The 22,399-nt window shown below is 36.3% G+C and overlaps 3 protein-coding genes across 6 annotated transcripts in view; 2 read left to right on the top strand and 1 right to left on the bottom strand.

Annotated features, from left to right (window-relative positions):
- Nucleotides 1-2,716, bottom strand: part of LOC108150315 (serine-rich adhesin for platelets) — a 56,203-nt gene extending 53,487 nt beyond the window's left edge. For all 3 annotated transcript variants that reach the window (XM_017278433.2, XM_017278441.2, XM_017278457.2), the window contains exon 1: nucleotides 1,822-2,716. In XM_017278433.2, coding sequence (XP_017133922.1) covers nucleotides 1,822-2,196 — 375 coding nt within the window. In that variant the 5' untranslated portion in view covers nucleotides 2,197-2,716. The remainder of the gene's footprint in view (nucleotides 1-1,821) is intronic.
- A 600-nt stretch (nucleotides 2,717-3,316) lies between these two features.
- LOC108135231 (ubiquitin-conjugating enzyme E2-17 kDa) lies at nucleotides 3,317-11,699 on the top strand. The gene is made up of 5 exons (XM_017255893.2): nucleotides 3,317-3,733; nucleotides 6,615-6,678; nucleotides 9,659-9,690; nucleotides 10,640-10,823; nucleotides 10,886-11,699. Exons 1-5 carry the CDS (start codon nucleotides 3,710-3,712, stop codon nucleotides 11,023-11,025), a joined length of 444 nt encoding a protein of 147 aa, XP_017111382.1. The 5' UTR covers nucleotides 3,317-3,709; the 3' UTR covers nucleotides 11,026-11,699.
- Nucleotides 11,700-13,095: 1,396 nt separating this feature from the next.
- LOC108135780 (progestin and adipoQ receptor family member 3) lies at nucleotides 13,096-21,155 on the top strand. Of its 2 annotated transcripts, XM_017256643.2 has the most exons (6): nucleotides 13,096-13,201; nucleotides 13,956-14,074; nucleotides 17,763-17,900; nucleotides 18,947-19,051; nucleotides 19,400-19,873; nucleotides 20,550-21,155. In XM_017256643.2, exons 2-6 carry the CDS (start codon nucleotides 13,970-13,972, stop codon nucleotides 20,778-20,780), a joined length of 1,053 nt encoding a protein of 350 aa, XP_017112132.1. In that variant the 5' UTR covers nucleotides 13,096-13,201; nucleotides 13,956-13,969; the 3' UTR covers nucleotides 20,781-21,155. The 2 variants fall into 2 exon arrangements, with proteins under 2 accessions (XP_017112132.1, XP_017112140.1); XM_017256651.2 differs by lacking the exons at nucleotides 13,096-13,201; nucleotides 13,956-14,074 and adding an exon at nucleotides 16,137-16,418.
- Nucleotides 21,156-22,399: the final 1,244 nt, after the last annotated feature.

The raw sequence follows: 22,399 nt of genomic DNA, 5'->3' as shown, positions 1-22,399 counted from the left end.
CACTGGACATTTTTCGGAAAACCCACGCTAGAAAGCGCCATAAACCAGTAGAAAGTGTCAAACGATCTGATCGTCAATTCTTAAAAGAAAGCATGAGAAATTTGTAAAGAAAAATGTAAAATGCAGATTGAATCTCCATTTAATTCAATAATAAATGTAATATTGGAGGTATGTAAGTAATAAAAAAAAAGGTTTACAAGACATTACAACTATATGGTAATTAAATGATGTGAACAGTTTTTATGGACATGTCATTTTATCTATCGACCATATGACTAAAATTAACAATATTTTTAGTAATTTTTTACTATTATTGTTCATGCAATAGCTTTTGGACTTGTTGTACCTCACATACAATAATTGACAATAGAAAACCATTAGATTGCTAAGAGAAAAGTTAGGCCAGAAAAATACAGAAATTATTTAATTAGAGTTTTTTTCGTTTAGTACGGAAGTAAACAAAACAGGATGTATCCGGAGGTATCTACCGATGTTTTTCAGCCAGTACAAATTTGAATAGCTTTGGTAAAACCCGAGGCGAGGAGAAAAATTGTGGCAAACATTTTTCGGAAGCTTTGCTGGCTTTTGTTGTCTTCCTTTGCCGTCCGTTAATGAAGCTTATGAGCAGCGGCGCACAAGTAGCAACTCACTGAACTGCAACAAAAATAACAACCACAGGCACAAGTGAAGCGTTGCAGTGCGCGACAGAGAGAGAAGTCTGGGGCAGACAGAGAGAACAACAAAAGGAGAGCGCTTCGCCAGTCAATGGCTGCACCTGTAACCACCTGCCCATACCGCCCATACCGCCCATCCCGCCCCCTCTTGCCAACGAAAATGAGACAAAGCACAGTTACGCTCGGCTTTGGCGGTTGGCTCATTAATGTCTGACACGTTTGAGCGATCACCGCACTGCAGAAACTCGAAAAAGATACTGATATAAATACAGAAACAGCCCAAAAAAAAACGCAGAGTAAACATTTTATAAAAGTGGCTTTTGATTAACATTAACAACGCATTTTTAATGGAGATTTGATTCTGCATGCACCAATTTCCGAGAGGAACAAAAAAGGCAGGGTGCGATAAAGGCGGTAGCCAAGCAGAACTTTAAAAATTAAATACAGTAGTAATAGGTTACAAATTACAAAATTAAGGCAATATTTAGTAAGATTATTTAAACCAATTTGTATCTGTTGTAATCTTTTAACTAAAAGAATAGCTGCTGTGCAGTTTTTTTTTAGCATTACAAATTTTTTTCAATTTCTGTTTCCGCTTTTTCTTTTTTGTGGTAAGTTAAAAGTATATTTGAACTTTAAAATTCAATTCGTTTTCAAAAAAACGATGAATCTGTTTATTTTAGGTTAAACCAGAAATGGTGGTTCCCCTAGTCCAGTGTCTACTGTTTAAATATGCATTGGGCGAGAATTATAAATTCAGATATGGCACGACTCAACCGCAAGTGCAGCGGAAGTGATCCATTACGCAAGTTCAGAACGGAAAGAGCGGGTGCGATTTACTCGATAAAAAAAGAGATACAAAGAGGAGGAGGTAATATAGATAAAACTTGTAGGTGGTATAATAATTTTGACCAGAAACCCCGACTCTACAAAATATATCTGATAATTGGAATAAAAATAAAATCTTATAGCTTTCAAAATCCAATTTCGACCAAACCCTTTTATAGAAATAATTGATCCGCACTATGATAACTAAAAGTATTTTAAGATATTGTTATTAAACTTGGTATATAACTATTTCTTACATTTTAGATGTATGTAATAAATTAAGTAGAAATCGTATAACTAAAGGCTAAGCCCTACTCACCTTTTGACTGAATGCGGCTGCCTCCTTGGCCACGCCCACCCCGTCCGCCGAGTGGGCGTGTGTCGATGGCGAGGTCGCGTAAACGAAGAGGGGCAAAGAGCTAAAGTTCCGTTTATCCTGGAATCGGCGGCTGAAGAATAACGGCTTGTGGCATCCAGTTGCAGCGGCTAATATTGTTGTTTTTGTTTTGCTAGCTGCCACTGCTTCTTCTTTCCTGTGCGTTATTGATGTTGTTGTTGTTGTGGCTGCTGCATTTGATGTTAATGTTGTTGTTATTGTTTTTGTTGGGGTCGCCATTGGCGTATCGCAATTTTCTCGTATTATGGCCGTTTCTTCTTCTTCGCTGCAAGTTGTTGTTGTTTTTGTTGTTGGCATGACTACTACAATTACTACTATAAATCGAATATAAATATATCGACGAAGGCGGGGGCGGTGCTGTGGGCGTGTCCCTGCAGCTGCTGGCGTCCTTTATTGTTGTTGTTGTTTTTTAGAGCCTTAACATTATCCTCCTCCATTTTATATGGGTTGATGAAATCCTAAGAGAATACCGCTTGCCAACAAATTAGTAGCACTTGCACATTATCGCGTTTATTTTGGGTTTCTTTGCAAAAAACTGTGTAAATTCTTGGCCACACAACTGTGTGAGTTTTGTGTAAAAATGCACAAAAAAAAACGCACGAAGCCGATTGCGAGGGTGGGAGCGGGATGGCGACAGACGAGCGAGTCAAGGGCCTCACAAATATACTAAAGAAGCCAACAACCCAAACAACACACTTGCACAACCCTAAGTCAGTCAAAAGCAAGGCCAAATAGTCACTAATATTAAGCAAATTACTTAATTAACAAGCACTTTTTGTTTAAAATGTTTTGCAGACAGTGGTAGTGTGACCGTAGCCTTTAGGGCCAAGCTAAAATACCGAAACATACCATAAGTGACAGCGATATATCGATAGCACACAGCGTTGCCAGCGATAAGAAGGCAGTTCTGGTAACTCTGCCGTCCATCAGCCTTGCCAGATCAGCGGACAAGGTACATTTGAATTTGAAAATAACGATCTGACAATTATGCAACATAGTAGCTGGTCGGTGATATTTCAAACATCCGGATCATCAACAGATAAAAATTGTTCCGTTAAAACATTCCGGCAGCAACACGTTAAGTTGTGCGCTAACAACCAGACAAACAAATTGCACCGTTTTGTGCGGACGCACCAGACTTGGGCAAAAAGTCAAGATACCTCCTTGCTGCCGGTAAGATATCCATCGAACCAAACCCAATTAAAGTGAGTTTCAATAAGAATATTTTAGTTTTCATCGTTTACCAATAAATTGATTTCCCCCCACCAAGGCGTTGCCACCTCATAGATCTGGCCACACCGCATGAAACGGATGTATATGCAACGCTGGTGCTCGTCTAGCTGGACTGCTCTTTGGACTGCCGTTTTGCAACACCGCCACCACTTTTGCACACTACCCATCTCTCTTGCACGTACTCTTTGCCAACGGGTCAGTCATTCGCTGCGGTCAGCTTTCGTACGGTCATCTCGCTTACACACGCGCTCGAAAGGCCCCGCATTGATTGGGAAAAAATAATCATCGCCGTAGTCTTCGTCGGGTCGCCGTTTATACTCGCAGTGCGCTGGTGCTGCTTTATTTCGAGACAAGGGACACACAATACCGAGAGAGCCATATTTAAGCATTAAAGTTCTTAAGGCGCAACGCAGCTTTTGTGTTTCGTTTTTGTTGAATTCTAAGCAAGCAGCAGTAGATATTTGAAAAACCCAATTCTGTGCGAAGAACAAAAGAAATACGCGAGACACCAACACCAGCAAACCACCATCCAACCAAACACACACACACACAACCCAAATCAAATTTCAATCAGAAAATGGCGTTAAAAAGAATCAATAAGGTATGTGAAAAAATTGAAAATCTCTACAAAACGGGTTAAAAAAAATATAATTTTGGTCTAAGCCGAATTCAAAGTAGAGAAAAGTGTGAGCAGACATAAATTTTTTCGGGAGAAAAAATTTTATGCAAGAAATGTGAAACGTAGGTACACGACGAAAAGTAGAAGAACAAGCAAAGCGAAACGGAAAAAGCGTGCTTAAAGCAAGGGTACAAATAGATGGCGTTACCTTAATTAATGTTTCTAATAAGAAGGAGATTAGAAATTTTAGGGTGGTGAAAAAGGGCTGAGGATGTGTGCGTGTGGTGGGCAAGGCAACGTGTGGTGCAGTCATCGTTTCCGTTACTTGTGCGAGAGTGTGTGTGCGATGCGTGCGTGAAAGTGCAATGCAAATGTGCATTTTTTGTGTGCCTGTGTGTGTGTGCCGGGCACCTGGATGCATTTACTTTATTGCAACTATACGGCGGAGTTTTTGCAGCTCTACGGGCGCTGTTACCCAATACACGCTGTACACGGCGCTCACACACTATTACCCTCACACGCACGCACACACTGCCAGCGCCGCAGAAAGATCCAGCAAAAAATAAAACAGAGCAAAAGCAAGAAGCGTATAAAATTAACCTAACCCTACTTTTTGCGCTGATAATTCAGAAATAGTGTTGCCCCTAAGTATATATATGTATATAGGTGGTGGCGCCTAGGTGTGCGTGTTTCGATAATTATTTTTAAAGTGCCTGCGCGTCGTTTGTCCTTGTCCAGTAATGCTTTTTTACCCCCAATTTTATCGGAGAACAACAAGTACATGGGTTTAAAGCACTCCCTGTTTTGTAAAACTCTTTATACATCTTGAAAAACATTAGTAATATCTTGCATATGTGGAAAATTAATTTGGCAAATTGGGATCTTTTTTTCGTTTTCAGCCGGTTATCATAGTCATACCCCCACCAACACACAGGCGAATACAAAGTCTCGCCATCACTTCGCTCGCTATTGCATGCCATCTCGCTCTGGCCTTGGCACCTTCCCTTTGGCAGCGACAGCTGAGGCCTTTCCCTGTCTTGCTCTAGCAATGGGGCAGAGCCAAAGAGAGCGCAAGTGTATGCGTGCGGTGTTCAGTGTTGCAAAACACTCGACAGCCAAAAGGGGGCCCCCAAATAATTAGTTATAAATTATAATTAAGCATAATTTACATACGAAATGAGCGGTGAATGCGGAATTTGTACATTATCTATGCGTGTGTGAGCGTGAGAATAACGTAAAGTGTGTGTATGTGAAGGTCTGCTGGCAGTCTCGACGTCGCGCTGCCGGCGTCGGCGTCATGACCATTGAGTTTTCTTCGATTTTCGTAGTCTTTTCCATTTAATAGCCTTCCCAAATGAAAACGAAATGGCAATCAGGAAATAAAAGTATATTTTGTAGTAATAACTTAACAAATAAAGCACGCCCCCTCTTTTTGTTACAAATTCTTCAAGGTTTAAATAAACTAAATGTTGGCCTCATTTGCCAAAAAAGAGTTAAAGAGCGAGAGAGAACACTCGGCTTAAACACAGATCGGTCTCTCTTGAAACGTACACTGAAAAGAGCCATCTAAAAAAAATTGTATAAAATAGAAAGTTCCAACAAAATTTTGTTATTGTTTTAAGATGTGAGCAATGCTATTTTCTGACAAATTTTAATTTTGTAAACTTATTATTTAATCTTTATATGTTAATATAAAATGTATGGTTAAAGATTTCATTTTAACACCTCCGTTAAGCTTTAAATTGGTCATCAACGTATAAATTTCTTTACGTGTGCATGTGTGTTTGTTGGGTTTTATTTATTTTTTTTATTTGTTTTGTCTTTTATGAGTCATATGTGCTCTTACTCCTACAGAAAAAAGGAAATGTTACAATTTTTGTAATTTATTTTTGCTCAACAGGTACAATTCTCGGAATGTGTGAGAGAGATGGGGCGAATAAGCACGGCGTTTTTCTTTTCGCGACGGCTATTTTTGTTGTGTTCCACTCAAATTTTGGGGTGCCGTTACAAATACACGCGTACACTCAAGCTCTAGCTTCTCACTCTTTCTCCGTCTCGTCTTTTCTTTTTTGACTTCACCCCAGAGCCGTGCTCTTCTTTCGCAGCTCATCTTCATTATTCTTTTTATATATATATATATATATTTTTTTTTTTGCCGGTTTACCTTACACCTCATTCTCTCTCCCCTTTTTTGCCAGTGAGTGTGTGTGTGTGGGGCAGCTGTGATAACTGAAGAAGCGGTAAAAAGAGGGCGAAGGGGGCCGCTCAGCTGTGTGCGTGCGTGTGTGCGAGTGCAACAGAGATGGAGCGAGTGGGAGGGGGTGGGGCAGACAGAGACAGCGCCATTTGTGGTCCGGGCCAACGAACTTGATTTTTCACTTCTCTCCCTCTTGCTTTCAACCAAACTCTCGCATAAAAATATTTACTTTGTATCCCTATATTTCTGTTTTTAAATTCTGCATCTAAAATTTACCTCATTTGCATGCTAAACACACATACTAACACACACCCTCAGAAAAATAGAGAGATATGTATGCACTATAGACCAAAACAAAAGAACCGACAACCGGAAAACATAAGCAGATAGCCATGAAATGCACATTTTGACTATATTTCATCCGAAAAGTTCTTTAGGGGGTTCTTGCTATCACGCAATAGAGTTTAGATAAGCATATTTTACATATGTTTTAAACAAACATACAAACAAGTGTTTTTTCTTTGTAAAATGTTGAAATCTATCAGAAAAGAGTCTACGCAAATCGCAAATTATCGATTCGGAAATTCTGTAAAATGTTCTTAAGCAGTATATAAACATATATCATAAAACAATTACTAATATACGAACATTTATTTTGATTTTTAGGAACTGCAAGATCTGGGCAGAGATCCACCTGCACAATGTTCAGCCGGTCCAGTTGGAGATGATTGTAAGTATTGTTAATGCTATTCACCATCTCAAAGTTTTGCCGTCGTGAGTCATCTTATTATGTTATGAAGCTATGAGCAAAGTTTTGATTTCACCACATATTGTGGGAGCTGAGAAAGAAATAAATATGGGAAATAATTTTGAGTTGCCAAATGTGAGTCAACAAAAGGGTATATAAAATAAACGCAGAAAATATAGAAGTGAGATATACGGTACTTGTGGCATTTCTGTGGATAAGAAGAAAAATAAAACCATCACCATTATTGGTTAAAAAAAACATATGGACATTAAAAATGTCTCTTACTGTGAACTGTTGTCAAAAAAGGGCTTGCGACATAATTATTACTAGTAAAAATTTTAAATATCGATTGACAATCACCACGTCAAAGACTTAAATCGTGTCTTTGAATATAGCGTAAACAATTTGTTTGGCCCATGCTAATTTGGGATTCTTTTACACCGAGTTTGGATTCAGCGATCATTGAATTCAGTGATAGCGACGGCCTTCAAACAGCTGATCGCCATGACTTGGTTCTGGTTTCGTAGCTTGTTCTTTTTTTCACTGTCTTGAACTCAATTTAAAAACTTAATACGCCGACATGCAATTAGTCAACAAATTCACACTGGTTTGGGATCGGATTCAGTTACGTTATATCACGTAAAGCGGTACTGAACACATACAATCGTTACTGAAGAGCCACCAAAGAAGAGGTTTCAGCCATATGGGGGTCACTCTCCAATGACGTCACTTAAAAGTGAAATCGTTGAATTACATCGCCTTGCCCAAGGTTTATGTATAGCAAGGCTTTAAAAGCTGTCTTATTTTTTTAGCTTAAAGTGAAATTATAGAAAAAATAAGACAGCATTTTATAGGGTTGTTAAGGGCTTTACGAAAAACAATTGTCTTCTAAAGAAAAAGATTCCATGCTTTTGTAAATAACAATACATAATATTTTTAAAAATTTGAAATACGTATATTTGCCATTTGTTAGTATTATACCATAGTATTTCGCTTTGTGTTGCGTTTCCCTGTTTCTCTACTTGCCAGGAAGTGGAACTCATTCAAGTTCATCATAAAGTAGCAATAATACTAATTGTCATCGTTTGTTGATAATTGCGGGCAACCAAGCGATTTCACTCGATTTCTATTATCAGTATTTAATCGTCTATATTAAAAGTTGTATGTATGTAAAAGTACGTGTACATCGATGTAGAAATTCATATGACTTTTTTCCGAAGTTGTTATCATTTTGCCTGCATTATCATTCGGCAATTTTCAAACCCTTGCCCAAAAGTTCCGAGAGACTAAAGAAAAAGGAACGAATTGCTGTAAAGGGCGGGGCCTAGCTTTGATTTGTGGTGTTTGGGTGGGAAATTTTCCCCCCAGTGCAATGACAACTTCCCAGTAGTTTTCGCTCAGTGTTGGGTTGGGTTACCATTTGTGTGAGTTCAATTAATCCATTGAAATCGAAGTACGCCAAAAGAAACCTTATGATTTAATCATGCACTTAAAATGAAAATTGATTGAATGTTTCTGAGCTATGAGACATTGGAGGGCTTAAATATAGTTATGCAATCGATAAGGTCGTTGGTAAATAGAATGGGTCTTAATACAACACGAGTGAACAGATTACAGGTGTAAGCATAGCTTTGGCTTACATAAATCGACTAAATAATCATAGTTTAACATTCCAATTAGTAATGTCACCATCAAGACAATGATAAACAATAAATTATATAAATGATTTACTATAGAATTGAATATTATATAACTGAATATTCGATTTTTTCTATTTATCATTCTCTGCTCGCTGGCTCTCCTCTGGGCTTTTATTGCTCACCAATGACCAGAATATATTGATTATTGTTAAAGTGGCATAACCATGGCTGCAGATACGAGATTACTTTCGTCTGGGCTAAGGCAAATACAATGCCGACGCATTCTCCGCACTCGAACTCCAAAAGCAAATGGGCAAATGAACATTTCGTGTAATTATGGTCAAGGCAGCAGCTGGTTACCGAGGGCCCCACTTTCCAGTTGCCAGTTCTCAGGCAACAAAGAGGGTTTCCCCAATCGTAATCGCTTAGCTCCCTGGGATGACATTGACGGTATTTTGCTAGTGGGCTCTGTTTTGGCCATGGTTGTGAGCCAACTGCCACACGTTCCGTGCTCTCTTTTTTAATGTCGTTTGCTTGCAGAGTACAAGGGTATTTTTATATGCTATGTTTGCAGGCTTCAAGGGTATATCGTATTCCTAAAAATACATATACGTATGAAAAATAGGGTCCTTTTTGAAACTTAAATTTTGTTTATATCTAAAATATTTTTAGTCTATACTTACGAAATTTTATACTGAGGGGAATAGGTTTTTGTTCAATTTATTTAATAACATGAACAAGAAATATAAAATAAATGTCACAGAGATTACAGGGTATCTGTTCGCAGAAAGTCTCCATAAAAGCGTTTTTGTTTTTTGTTTCAAGGGAGAGACTCGTTTGCTGCTTTACTGCTGCTGACGTCGCTGCCAATTGTCGGTGCCAAGGCTCTTTGGCTGGCATTGTTTGTGTTTGTTCTTTTGTGGAGGAATCGCCAAAGAGCGTGGCCATGAGAAAGGAAGTGAGTGGGGTGGTGGGCGGTACTGAGAGAGTGGTGCATTTACTTAAATACGAGTGAGTTTGTTGCATTGAATGCATATACAGTAGGGCTTGGCCTAGTAGAACCAGACCAACCAAATAAATTTCAATTTAAGGGTGTATTTAACGTTTTCTAGCAACCCATTACCAATTGTAAATATACATAATGCGATAACTGTATAAACAATCACTCAGCTGGGCAGATATAGGGCTTTATGCAAATCAAAGCAAACAAAAAACGTTTTACTGCAGTTGCATTTCTTGTTTGCTCTCTAGGGTTCTATCTCATTATCTTAAATGCGCTCTTATAAATGTTTGATTAATGTATCATTTCTTTTTTCTTACAGTATTTCACTGGCAAGCTACAATAATGGGCCCGGTAAGAGGAACATAAGATCAAATGGATGAGATCAAAATGCAGCTATATTTTTATCTTAATTTTGGGTCCAAACTAATTTCTGTTGATTTATTTGCAGTTCAGTAAGGATTGGTCTTCAAAGTTTATATAGCGGGTTATAAAGGCTGTAATTTGAATATCATCCGCTTTTCCAACTTTGTGGTAAGCTAAAAGTAGAGGAACAGCAAACTGAGAAAAAGTGTGTAAATTTGCCGTTTAAAATCTACTTTTAGCTTACTAATAGGACGAGAAAACAGAAATATAATAATTACAGAAGAATGTAATAGCAAAGTAATACTATAATTATTCGTTAGCTTTTTAAGCGTGTAAATGAGCTAGGACAACCGATAAGCACGGTGAACTATAAATAACAGTATGAATTGATAAGCACTTATAGCTAATTTGAAAATATTTATTGAAATATAATTCTATAAAATATATAATTGACTTTTGTTTACACAATATTCAATTTCCATGTATAATACATTTTCTTTTTGCTTTCTGATGCGATGCGATTAATATTAATAGTAAATTATACTTGTATTTGAGGGGTGCTTAAATCTGACATACAGGTGGTTTGTTTTATTAATGAATTTGGAGAAGGTGTTATTATTATAGACTATAAATTGTAAAGATTCTTGTCCTTCAGTCCGCCCTTTTATACGTAAACTATTCTCTTAGTTTTGAAGCTAAATGGTTGAAATTTCTTTATATGGCAGGTAGTATATAGGTAGAAACGGGCCGGATCGGAAGTCTAGCTCCAAGGGTATATAAAGAAGATATATGTACATTTGCTATTGAGTTTATTAACCTCTATATTGTTCAACTGAACCCAATCCATACTGAAATCAACGAGAAAGCCAACAGCAGATAAATTGGTTCAAATACTTGTTTGATTTTACTAATCGACATTAATTTCATTTTCTTACAGCCGGACAGCCCTTATCAAGGAGGTGTATTCTTCTTAACTATACATTTTCCAACAGACTATCCCTTTAAACCACCTAAAGTGGCTTTTACAACGCGCATATACCATCCAAACATCAACAGCAATGGATCGATTTGTCTCGATATATTAAGATCTCAGTGGTCGCCAGCATTAACTATTTCAAAAGGTGAGTGCGAGTAAAGCTTTGAAAATTCCAAATAAACTAATATTTATCTTTTTTTCTTGCAGTCTTATTATCAATTTGCTCTCTACTCTGTGATCCCAATCCAGACGATCCGCTTGTTCCAGAGATTGCCAGAATATATAAAACCGATCGGGAAAAATACAATGAGCTGGCACGAGAGTGGACTAGAAAGTATGCTATGTGATGCGTTCCAGATTGCAGCAGTCCAACAGAATCAGCAAATTCAACATCAACAACAGCAGCAGTAAAAACAGATGCAAATGCAAATGCAAGAGCAGAAGTAACAACAACAGTAAAAGCAACAGCAACAGCAACAAAGATAACATCAACAGTTTACAATAGTCAGAATCAGATGAAGAGGAGCTGCAGCCGCGGCATTGTTAATGGCAATGGCCGCCGTGCGGTTGACCACAACAATAACCACAATATCAGCAGGAACTGCGGCCACAGCAGCAACAAACACAACACCAACAATCGCCACAGCAACTGCAGCCGCAGCAACTTCAACATCAGAAACGGCAACAGCAACAAGATCAGCAGCTGCCCCCATCAACTTCGCAGCCGCTGCCGCTGCTACCGTCTCCGCAGCGGCATTAGCATTAGAAACAGCAACATTGGCAGCGGTACCAACAGCAGCGGCGACCGCCAGCGGACCGGAGGCCTTGCAGCAGCAGCAGCTACAACATCAACCGGAGCAGAAGGAGATGGAGCAACAACTGGCAGATTGGTGGCGGACTGGGAATAAGTGTGTTTTGACCGAACAGAAACAGAACAGCATAAACGGAAATAATTTAATAATAATTACTGAAAAATTATGTAAGCATTAAACATTAAAAGCTAGACAGCTACCAACAACAGCATCAACATAATAAGTTTAAATACAAAGAAAACAAAACTACAAATAAAAATCAGCTGGAAAAATTATTATTATTATTATATTATATTTAAAGAACCGGAAAAATAAAAATTGCAAAAATTCAATTTGTCATCCAAGCGCTAAGTGGAGGAACGTAGGACATTTAGCCACATTTTCGCCCTCTTTCACTCAATATGTTTGTAATGAATGCGGTTTAACAAATATACGGTTTTATATTTTTATTCTGTTGCCCAAATTAGTTTTGGTAATTAAAAACATTTTTTACAGTTATAACTTTACAATTTTTTATGTAATTGAATTTGCTGTCTTACATTTATTTTTTTAATAGGGTAAAGTTTATGAAATCTTTCGTTTTTTTCGAGTTGGTTTGACCAACTTTATGTAAATTATTAATATTTAGTTTAAAGTTGCAAATATTATTGAACTACTAAATAGATGCTGCTGCTGTTCATTGTTTAGAAGGTATATGTTTAATTTGTTTTTAAAGCTCAAAAATGGTATTAACACTAAAAAATCAGCAGCTATTCAGATATTTTGATTAATTACCTTGCCGTAAAGATATGATGGGTTGCTTGATAATTTTTGTTAGGCCATCTGCCAGTAAGGCTTATTTAGATATATATTTTTACTGTGCAACAACTTTTTAATTGGACAGCATCGCATCGTGTGGACTTTGAAATGAGTCGCTAACAGCTTTTGTTGCGATCTCAGCTATCTTATGGCCACGACAATGCCAAGTGATAGCTTTCTTAGGTTAATAATTAAACTTTTTAATGGTTTTTGTGGGGTTGAGAGAGTTTAATGATGCTAAAGGCAAGCAAATTTCTAAACTCGGTCAATGCGAAGGGCATTTGCTAAGAGAGCTGAAGGTTAAGGGAAAATGTATAAATTATTTACAAAGACCATGGAAGAAATACAAATATTCAGTGAACGTAGGCAAGTAAAAGAGAATGGTGGAGAGGTAAAAACATAGCAAAAGAATTCTCTTTATGAAAATTTGCACAATATCTTATAAATTAAAATATTAATTCAGAATAATATCCGTGGCTCTTAAAGATTTTTATCAGTTCAACTTTCTTGTCAAATTTATGAACACCTCTTTGAAGAGCAGTGACAAAAAAAATTTAAATATTCAGGAAGTGCTTTTGAAGTTCCAGTGTAAAATCTCCGATGGCGGCAACAGCATGCTAAATTGGCATTTAATGATTAAATTATAATCAATTCAAATACTGTATAAAAAAAGAACCATGCTCTGCTCGCTGAGATCAAAGTTTCGTCGAGCTTTTGCCAAGATCACTCTCTTTGGAGCCCGTTCTCTTCTCTTTGGGGGTCTCTTCGATCTCTTTTCTTCAAGCAAGCACACTTGGGTATGTGAACATTTTCAGTTGATATTTTGCCGCGCTGCGAGAGGTTGTTCGCGAGAACTTTTCTGCTCGAAGTGAAATTCCAATCCCTACTCCGTGTGCGGTCGAGTTAAACTAAAGTAAATCAAAATCAATTGAAGGTTATCTGGACCCTTGTGGTTGCCAATTAGCAACTGCAATCGTTGGGGTTGGGACACGTGCTGCGAAAGCTGCCGTTGGGCGATTGACCTGGAAATTTTAGAAATTTTGGTTATGCAAACGGTTTTGTGAGAGAAATGTGTGCTATAAATGAAAAAAACTCAAAACTGCACTCGTGGAAACAGACGCTTTTTACTAACCACACCGAAAAAAATTTTAAGAACGATTGGTTAAATAAAATGGGAATGAAATGCTTCATATTAGTGAGATATTTTCTTAGGAAAAAATTTGTACATTCACTTTGCAATCAGTGAAAATAAACTTTGTTTTCTGAATTCTTTATAAAGTTCACCATCATCAACAAAGTTCGACTCAAATTTTTCTCTCAATATAGTACAGTAAAAATAGTTCACTTTTGAGACCTTTTTTAAGAAAGGTTTCTTACAGATATAATCGATTAAGCTTTGGCGAAAGCACAGCGATAAAGAGTGGCATAAAGAGAGGCTACAGAGAGAGCGATGCACGCTTTCTTTGTTGACTCCAACATGGCAACACGCTCCCCACTTGGCACCATTCAGGCTGTCTTTTGTTTAGAAGCTCGATGGGATTTTCGCACTCTTCTGCGAATTGGGGACGGGGTGGATAACATGCCGGCCGCCAACTGGCGATCAGAGTTTAAATATTTAGACGGACACAAGATATCTAACCGGTCCGAATTTCTGTAAATTATATCAGGCCCCCAAGTCGCCATGAGTCCCCGACCACGAGATATCCTGGATGAAAATGATCTTGAGGTTGAAACGTCCACCTGCTACCTCCGAAAATCTGGGATGGATTCAGCAGACAAAAGTTGGGTAAGTCAGATTGTGCTTTCTGATAAAAAAGAAACGGTGGACAAAACACTTTAAGGGTAGCGGTCTGGAATTGGCGGGGTCTTTGTACTTGTATAAAAGAGCACAAAATATAAATATTTATATTGAAGCAATCGATAGTGTTTTTGTCGCGCAAATTGCCAGCCAGTTCATGTGTCACTTAATAGACTTAGGTCAGTGTAAAAAAAAAACGTTCAAATTAACTTTAGTTCAGTTTAGTTTTGAGTTATAATTTTAAAATTTAAGCAAGAAAGAAAGCTATAGTCGAGATTACCGACTCTAAGATATCGGGTACTCAGCTAAAAAATATCAAACTAAATACTCCCCCCAGACTTTTGCGATTTGTGGCCACGTTTTAAAATAAACTTACGCTGCATAAGAATAACTTAAATCTGCATGTCAAATCCCAAATCACATTTAGCTTTTTTAGTTTTCGATGTCTTGACTCAACTAGATCGACTCAATTTACTTTACGATTTACTGCCGATATAAAAATTAAACTTCTTTAAATCAATACACATTTTTTAAAAAATATTTTCTTTTGTTTTGCTACGTGAATTTCATACCCAGAAACTAGTTTTACAAGATATTGAGGAAATAATCAATTATACAAAATTTAATTATGTATAAAACACTTTTTTAAAGTCTACAGAAATCTTTTTGTATCAATTAAACAATTATTTTAAAAAGTAATACTAATAGTTAGTTAGTTAGCCAACGTCGATTTCAAGCAAATAAACTTAAATTGATGTATTCACTTACAAGTTGCTGAAAATCCAATAAAAAAATAATATTATAAATTATTTCACCTTTTGGATTACTTTTTTTGTTTGATATTCTGTTTGTTAAGAGAGACCCGGAAATTGCAGTGCGTCAAATCGAGATGCGCTCCTGTTCTCGACGTCTGCCAAACGGCACGTGCATCGCATTGCATTCAAACCGCAGCGTTTAAACCCCAAAACATATAGCCGTAAGAAAAACTGAAGCGCTCGATTTAACCTTATACAAAAGTGACAGAGTGAGCGATTTTCGCCATGGCCCCAGGGCTAGCCCACTAGATCTCCGCCGAATGGAGCCAAGGTCAAGTTGGGCTTATTTGTAACCGATTAGAGCTTGCCACACCGATATCTTGTTATGCATTATGTTTACACATGCCCAAGGGGCCTTGCGAAAGTCCCCACGCGGAATTCCTGAACTTCGTCGAAAGACGAAACTGGTTTTTGGGCTCAATTTTCAGATATGTACATACGTTTTGGGTTTTTATTTACGTCTCCCCGCCAGCGATAAAAACAAATCATGCATCCGTGTACTGAGATCATGTAAACAATTAATGCGAATTCAAGAGAAAAGCTTTAGCTTTCAAAATTGTGCAATTTTTGTTTACAAAAGGGTTCTCATTGTGCGACCGATCATCAACTCGATTTGTTATATAACTAGGGGGCTTGTCTTTATTGAAAACATACATGGTACACTCACAAGAAATAATTGTACTTCCATTCCTACAAAATAAACATTTTAAAATGAAACAAAAATAAATATTTACATTTATTGGTTTGAACAGCATTTGAAAGGATTTAAAAAATAAATTATTTTTATTATATATAATCATAAACAATCAGGTGAATAATTAATAAGACACAAACTTAATTTTGTATAATTTTTTTTTTTATGTTTTTACAATATATATTGGCTTGTTTTAAAACTATATAGCTTTAAATATAGTTTTAAAATAGTACTTTCAAGTAGAAAAATCTGATTTAATATACTATTTTTTGAGTGTACTCGATAATCAACCTGACTTGACCAAAACAGGCCGCTTGCACAAGAAGCGAAAGCTCATCAGCCACGAAATTTCGCATAATTTCAGCATAACATATAAATGTCGGTAGAAAATATCTGCCTCTCCCCTAGAGAAATGATTGGTCAGCTTTTTTGGCTCAAAACATTCTGCAACCGATTTGGCGCTCTCGGCTGCTGCGAAACTATAGAAAGCTTCGCCACAAGCTTTTTCGATTCACTTCATTGGCCACATTGGATATCGGGGGGTTTTCAGTTGCCAACTAGTAAGCAATCGCAACGGTTTGATATTATTATCCCGCGCTCAGTTGAAAATTTTGAAATGACCGTTTTGGTGTCTTGTGTGTGTTGAAATATATTAGTAAATTGAGAAAATTAGTAAAAAAAATAAACTTAAAAGACAAACAAACCGAATCTTAAATTCCAAATATATTTACCTGGTGATAAACCCACAAAAATGGAAACCACAATTGTGACCACAACGACAACCGAACTGAATTGCATTATTCGCGGCAGCAAAAAGAAAGATGTAAGCTGGGCTCCAAACTCCAAAAATCTAAAGTGTGCATTATAGGAAAACAAACAAATAGCTAAACTACGTCAACGGCTAATTAATGAATGTTACATCCTGTTTATTGATGGCAATTCACTAAATTTTCTGTTTACTGACAATTACCTCAGCGTTTTCATTAGCTAGAATCAGGAAAAGTTTCATGGAGTGTTTGTTCGAAAATATTTAACAAGTTACAATGTCATGCTTTAGAGCTGCAGCATATTTCTTATTTCAAGTGATATTTAATAGAACATTGAGAAGTATATTAATTTTTTTTTCTTCAACTAAACCTTCATTTAAAAATCCAGAAAATTTGCAATATATTTTCTGGTGTAGTTCACAATGTAGCTGACCAACAACTATTTGACAATTATGAAATTCAAGCAAACAGCCAACCCCAAACAACATTTACTCACTTGTATAATTATTTACAAATAGGTAGCGAAAGCAATTCTAAATAACCTTTTAAGTGACTCCTAGGAGCGTGAGTTAAAAGTTTTTAAAAGGTATTATTTTGCAAAACGCAAGTGCTTAAATGTACTTACCATTTGACATTTTACTAAGTATTTATATTTAAAATAAATCATATGGAATAGTGGGTATATGTATGTGTCTAGTTTTTGTTGAAAAACAAACTATGTTGGCTAAAAAATATTGAATTAAAATTAAACTGTTAACTTTTATTAACTGAAAATATTCAATTAAGGAAGTAATAAAACTACATAATAGCTTTCTTAGTGCATTTATGGACTCAGAATGAAAAAAAAGATTGCGCGAATTGTAAACAAAACGTCATCAAATTGGATAAAATACCTGCACTTGCACTTGCCCTCCCACACTTGTTGATGTTGTTGTTGTTGTTGTTTTTATGCATTAGATTTAGAAGCTGGATAAACAAATTAAAGTCAAGCCCCCTTTGCAGTTGTTGTTGCTGTTTGCTTATGGGGTTATAAGTGATCGGTTGTTGTTATTGCATTTATGCAATGCTCGTTTGTTAGTTGTTTACACGCGAAATCGAAACCAAAACCCGCAGTTCGAAAAAACAACAGCAACTGAAATAGCAGGAACCACAGAAAAGATAATAATAAGATCAGCAAACAAATCAATTTTCGACTGCAGTTGCTGTTGGCTAAATATAAAACGAAAACTGCCAGTTGCCAATGTCTGTTCATAAGGCGGAAGAATCTGTGAAACATACTCTATATGTATAGATATCTGTTCTTGTCCTCAATTCAAATTAGTTTTGAGCCGATGCGGCAGCTAATCTATAAGGTTTCTGTTTTAAACATTTTCTTAATTTTCTTGGCAAATCTCTTGCAGATCGATGGTCAACTGGTTGCGGATAGCACGGACGCATCACACCAATTTCCGTCCAACGAGGAGCCCAATATTCTGGGGCATGGACCCAACTACGACGAGAAGTTGTCCAAATTCAAATGGCTCTGCAATTTCGATGATGTGAGTTAACCCACGCGATCTTGGGGGTCAATTTGGTGGCAATTGTCGCGCAGTGAATTTTAATTGATCGCAAATTGTATTTGGCGAATTGACAAAACGGCACAATCAGGGGCAAATACGACTACAGGTTATACAAAAAATCAAATCATTCAATTACCTTTGCTTTACCCTTGCTTATACATGGTTTCAACTCTGGCTCTGGCTTATTGTTATGGTTATATGTATACCCCAATAATAACCGATCGCTCGTTGTAAAATGGCCAAAACGTTAAAATATGTGAAATCCAAGAGTTGGCAACCATTGCAAAATAATACAATTAGACAAACCCAACCAAATGCCAACTGAATCAAGGTCGGGCAGCAACAAATAAAAGCTCTACGAACAGCGAGCATTAAATATTTAAATAGCGGTGGCAAATAAAAAGAAGCTACTGTTGTTCGGAGGTGTAGGTTACAAGACTGTGAAATTCCCCAAGGTAACTCCCGAATCGCTTTGTTTGCATTCGAAGTGCAACGGATTATGAATCGAATTTTTGGGATTTTTGAAAAATATTTTACTCTTAGCTGCTAGCGAAACCAATAACTTTATTTTGAACAAGTTCCCAAGCAATTTAAAACGAGATTTGTTGCTTCCGATTTAGAGCCATTAAATAATTTATTAAAATGTTATTTTTTTTAAGAGGAGAAATTAATACTTTTTATCCTAAAAAAATATAAGAAACGGTAGTCAAAAATTAAAAAAATAAACAAATAAAATATTTATGAACAGCGTTTTTTACATTTGAAACATTTCTTTCAAGATTGCTAACTAGAAGAATTGGATTAATTAGTTTTATTTATTTTTAATTGAAACAAGTGAAAAGCTTTTTCGTTATAGATTGGGCGGGATGCCAGAGCCAAAAGGTTTCCTCCATTTGTTTCGGCCTTTCTATTTTATTTCGTCTTCATTGTTTTGTTTTCAATGCTGCGCATTCGATTTGCATGTCTTATCGACTTGGAAAAATGTATTTATTTGGAATGTTTATTCAATTGTTTTTTCGATGCAGGCCCCCAGTCACCTAAAGTTCAACCCTTACATCCGACGCGGCTATCGCACATTCCTATCCAACAAGTTGTGCCTGCAGAGCATTTTCTGGTGGACCAATGAGACGGTAAGATCATGGATAATCTTATTTCTAATCCTTGTGTCAATCAAATTTGGCCTTTTTAAAAAAGACTTTGAAAAAAGTCTTAAAAATATTTTTTTTTAAGTACATTTTCTTTAAAATACAGTTAAATCCTTTTTGTGTTTTAATAATTCGATCCTATAATTTTAAATGATTATTGTTGACAATCTGATATAATTTTATTATTTAAACTTAAATTAAAGTAATCAAATTCAGAAATAAAATAAGACCATATTTTGGTCAACTATTTTGAAACAACTTTTTTGGAGTTACATATATTTACATTGTACTTATGGTTAAATTCAAATAATTTAATGGTTTTTATATTTCTAGATTAACATCTGGAGCCATCTGGCCGGGTGCATCCTGTTTATCGGCCTGACGATCTTCGACCTGCAATTTTTGCGAATCCACGCCTCTTTGACCGATCAGGTCCTGGTCGTCTGTCTGCTGGTCTGCTTCTGCCTCTGCATGCTGATGTCCGCCATATACCACATATTCTCCTGCAAATCGGAGGAGCACTATGAGCTCTTCCTATCGGTTGACTTCCTGGGCATCTCGCTGTCCCTGGTGGCCATCTACATCAGTGGAATGTACTATGCCTTCTGGTGCCACACCTTCCTGCGCACCCTGTACTCCACGATCGCCTTGGGTATGTTCGCCCTGGCAATCGCTGTCCAGATTCCCCGCTTCAATGTCTCCATGAACGCCAAGGTGGCGGTGCTGCTGCTGTGGTCCGCCTACGGAATCATCCCTCTGGGTCACTGGGCGGTGGCGATGGGCGGTTTGGAGAACGAGCTAGTCAGGGTAGGTACTACGAAAAATTTAGGAACTAATGTCCATAATTTTTATAGACTTTACAAAATATTTAAGGAAAAGTGTAAATATTATTTTCCTAAGTTTCATAAAAGGTTTTTATCTTCAGTATAGAAAACATTTAATTTTTAATGCAAAATAAAAGGAAATATGTCGAATGATTTTTTTGTAATTTTAATAATAATATTTTATAATATTAATAATCACAAGTTTTAAAATGCCCATTTTTAATCGGATATTATTAGAAATATTGAACATAGATGATTTGGATTTTGTGTGAAGTTTATTTATTTATTTCAATTAATGTATTTATGTATGTATTTATAAATCCATTTATTATTGATTAAACATACCATTGTAAATAATATTTTCCTATAATTCATAAAATATTTTTTGTCTTTGTTTAACATTGTAATTCTTATTACCTATAATTAGAAATTCAGTAAAAATTGAGTTTTAATAAGAAAAGAGAAGAAAAAATGTCTTAAGATTTTATTTTAAAGTTTCAAAGATGCAAGCAATTATTATATATAGAATAAAAATTTTTAATATCCGTATATAGAATATAAATAATTTGGATTTCCCGTGCAGCTAATTTATAATTAAAACATTTTTTAATAAATTCATTTAATATTGAGTAAACTTACCATTTCCTATTTTTTTACAGCTGATGGTGCCTCGCATTGTGGTCATGTACTTGCTCTGCCTCATCGCGTTCGTTTTCTACGCGACCAAAATCCCGGAGCGCTGGTTCACCGGAAAAGTAGACTTTGTGGGTCACTCGCACAACTGGTGGCACCTGATCATTGTGGCGGCCTTCTATCACTGGCACAATACCGGATTGGTCTATGCCGAATATCGTCTGAATAATGGCTGCAGTGCTCCCGTCCTCGCCTGAGATTTGATTTTTGAGAGCGTTAATCTAAGATCCCAGATCCGAGGAGCGGGAATGGATGCAAAAACGGAACCGGGACATAGTGTACATAGTTTATGGGGCGCTCTTTTTCCGCTATTAACTAATATTTAGTTGTAGTTGTTGACCGATATGATTAATTTATGTGTAATTTACCGATTAGTTAGGTGTTCGTGTTAGTCTATCCAAACAGTTGATTTAACACGAGCGGAAGGAAGGTTTCTCTCTTTATTTCCTAGTTCATTTCGTTTTAATATACAATGTTTATGAAAATGCATGTTTAAGCTGAAGCTGTGTTAGTCTAGTTGACTCGATTTTTACAAATACTTTAAATGCAAATACAATATTAAAAGTACAAAAGATTCTTAACCGTATACTTATTGGAATTTTTTTATGCACGGTGGGTACCTCTAATGAATCCATACATTTTTTGTTTTCTGTCAGACTTGAAATCATTTATAATATAATTTATAATATAATTTATAACTGTAATTTAAAAACTTTAAATTCTTATGTATTTTCTTGCTAGATACACAATGGATTAAATAATTGATTAGTAGGGATTTAATCCGAGCTATTTTTAAACAACCGGCTTTGTTTTGCACTGCAAGTAGTAATTTTGATTACGTGCGTGCGATGCCATATGTTATACTAATTATTTAGGGAAAAAGTTTTATTTGTAATATGTAAGACAATAGATAGCTGTGTAGTGGAGGAAAATAAACAATAAAATATAGACCCTTTATAAATTTAAACTCTGAATTTTTAATAGGTAAAGTTCGAGTGTGACTTTGACAAATAATATTTTCATAATTTACCAACATGCAGCCTGATGTACTGACACTTTCAAATTTGCCACTATTTTAATTTGTTTATTTTTTACAGTGAGTACATGTAATTTGTTACATTATATTTTATTTATTTTTTGTGATATTAACATAAATATTACATTAACATTATATTAACAGAATTCTGTTCAATTCTGTAATGGATAAACATTTTATAAAAAGCAAATACTTGCACCATAAATAGCGAATAATTTCTCCATATTAAGCGAAGACACAATCCACAAATAGCAAATACTTAATACTTTGCGGATACCTAACAGAGATGACTCATTTATCAATATTTAGTGAACATTAATATTATCAACGTTTTGAAAACAACGATGTCTCTAGTTAGGAAATTTAAATTTTTGTTGTGAACAACGTTGCATTTTAACATTTCTTTTGGGAAAACGCTGGGAACCTGAACCAGGAATCAGTATTGAAAATAGCCATTTGGTCAAATTTTCTCTCTGAGATTGAGAGAACTCAGAAGATCTCTCTCTTTCTGTTAGTTCGCAAATTCACCTCGCCAGGCTTAGATGTGGGGAAATATCTATGTTGGCATCGACATTTCCTCACCTCTTGCGGTGAATTTACGTGCTTGTGGTGGGTTTGTGTTTTGCAGTGAAATGTTAGCGGAACGTCGAACTAACAGCGAAATGTTAGCCAATCGTCGAACTAACAGCGAAGGTTGGCGAAACGTCGAACTAACGAAAGAGAGAGAGATGGATGGATAAACACCGATAATCTCTGCCAAACATCGATAGGACCGATATT

This window comes from Drosophila elegans, unplaced genomic scaffold (assembly GCF_018152505.1).
Source record: "Drosophila elegans isolate 14027-0461.03 unplaced genomic scaffold, ASM1815250v1 contig_476, whole genome shotgun sequence".
Lineage (NCBI taxonomy): Eukaryota > Metazoa > Arthropoda > Insecta > Diptera > Drosophilidae > Drosophila > Drosophila elegans.
The sequence above is the reverse complement of the archived record's forward strand: the minus strand, read 5'-3'. Positions and strand labels throughout refer to the sequence as shown.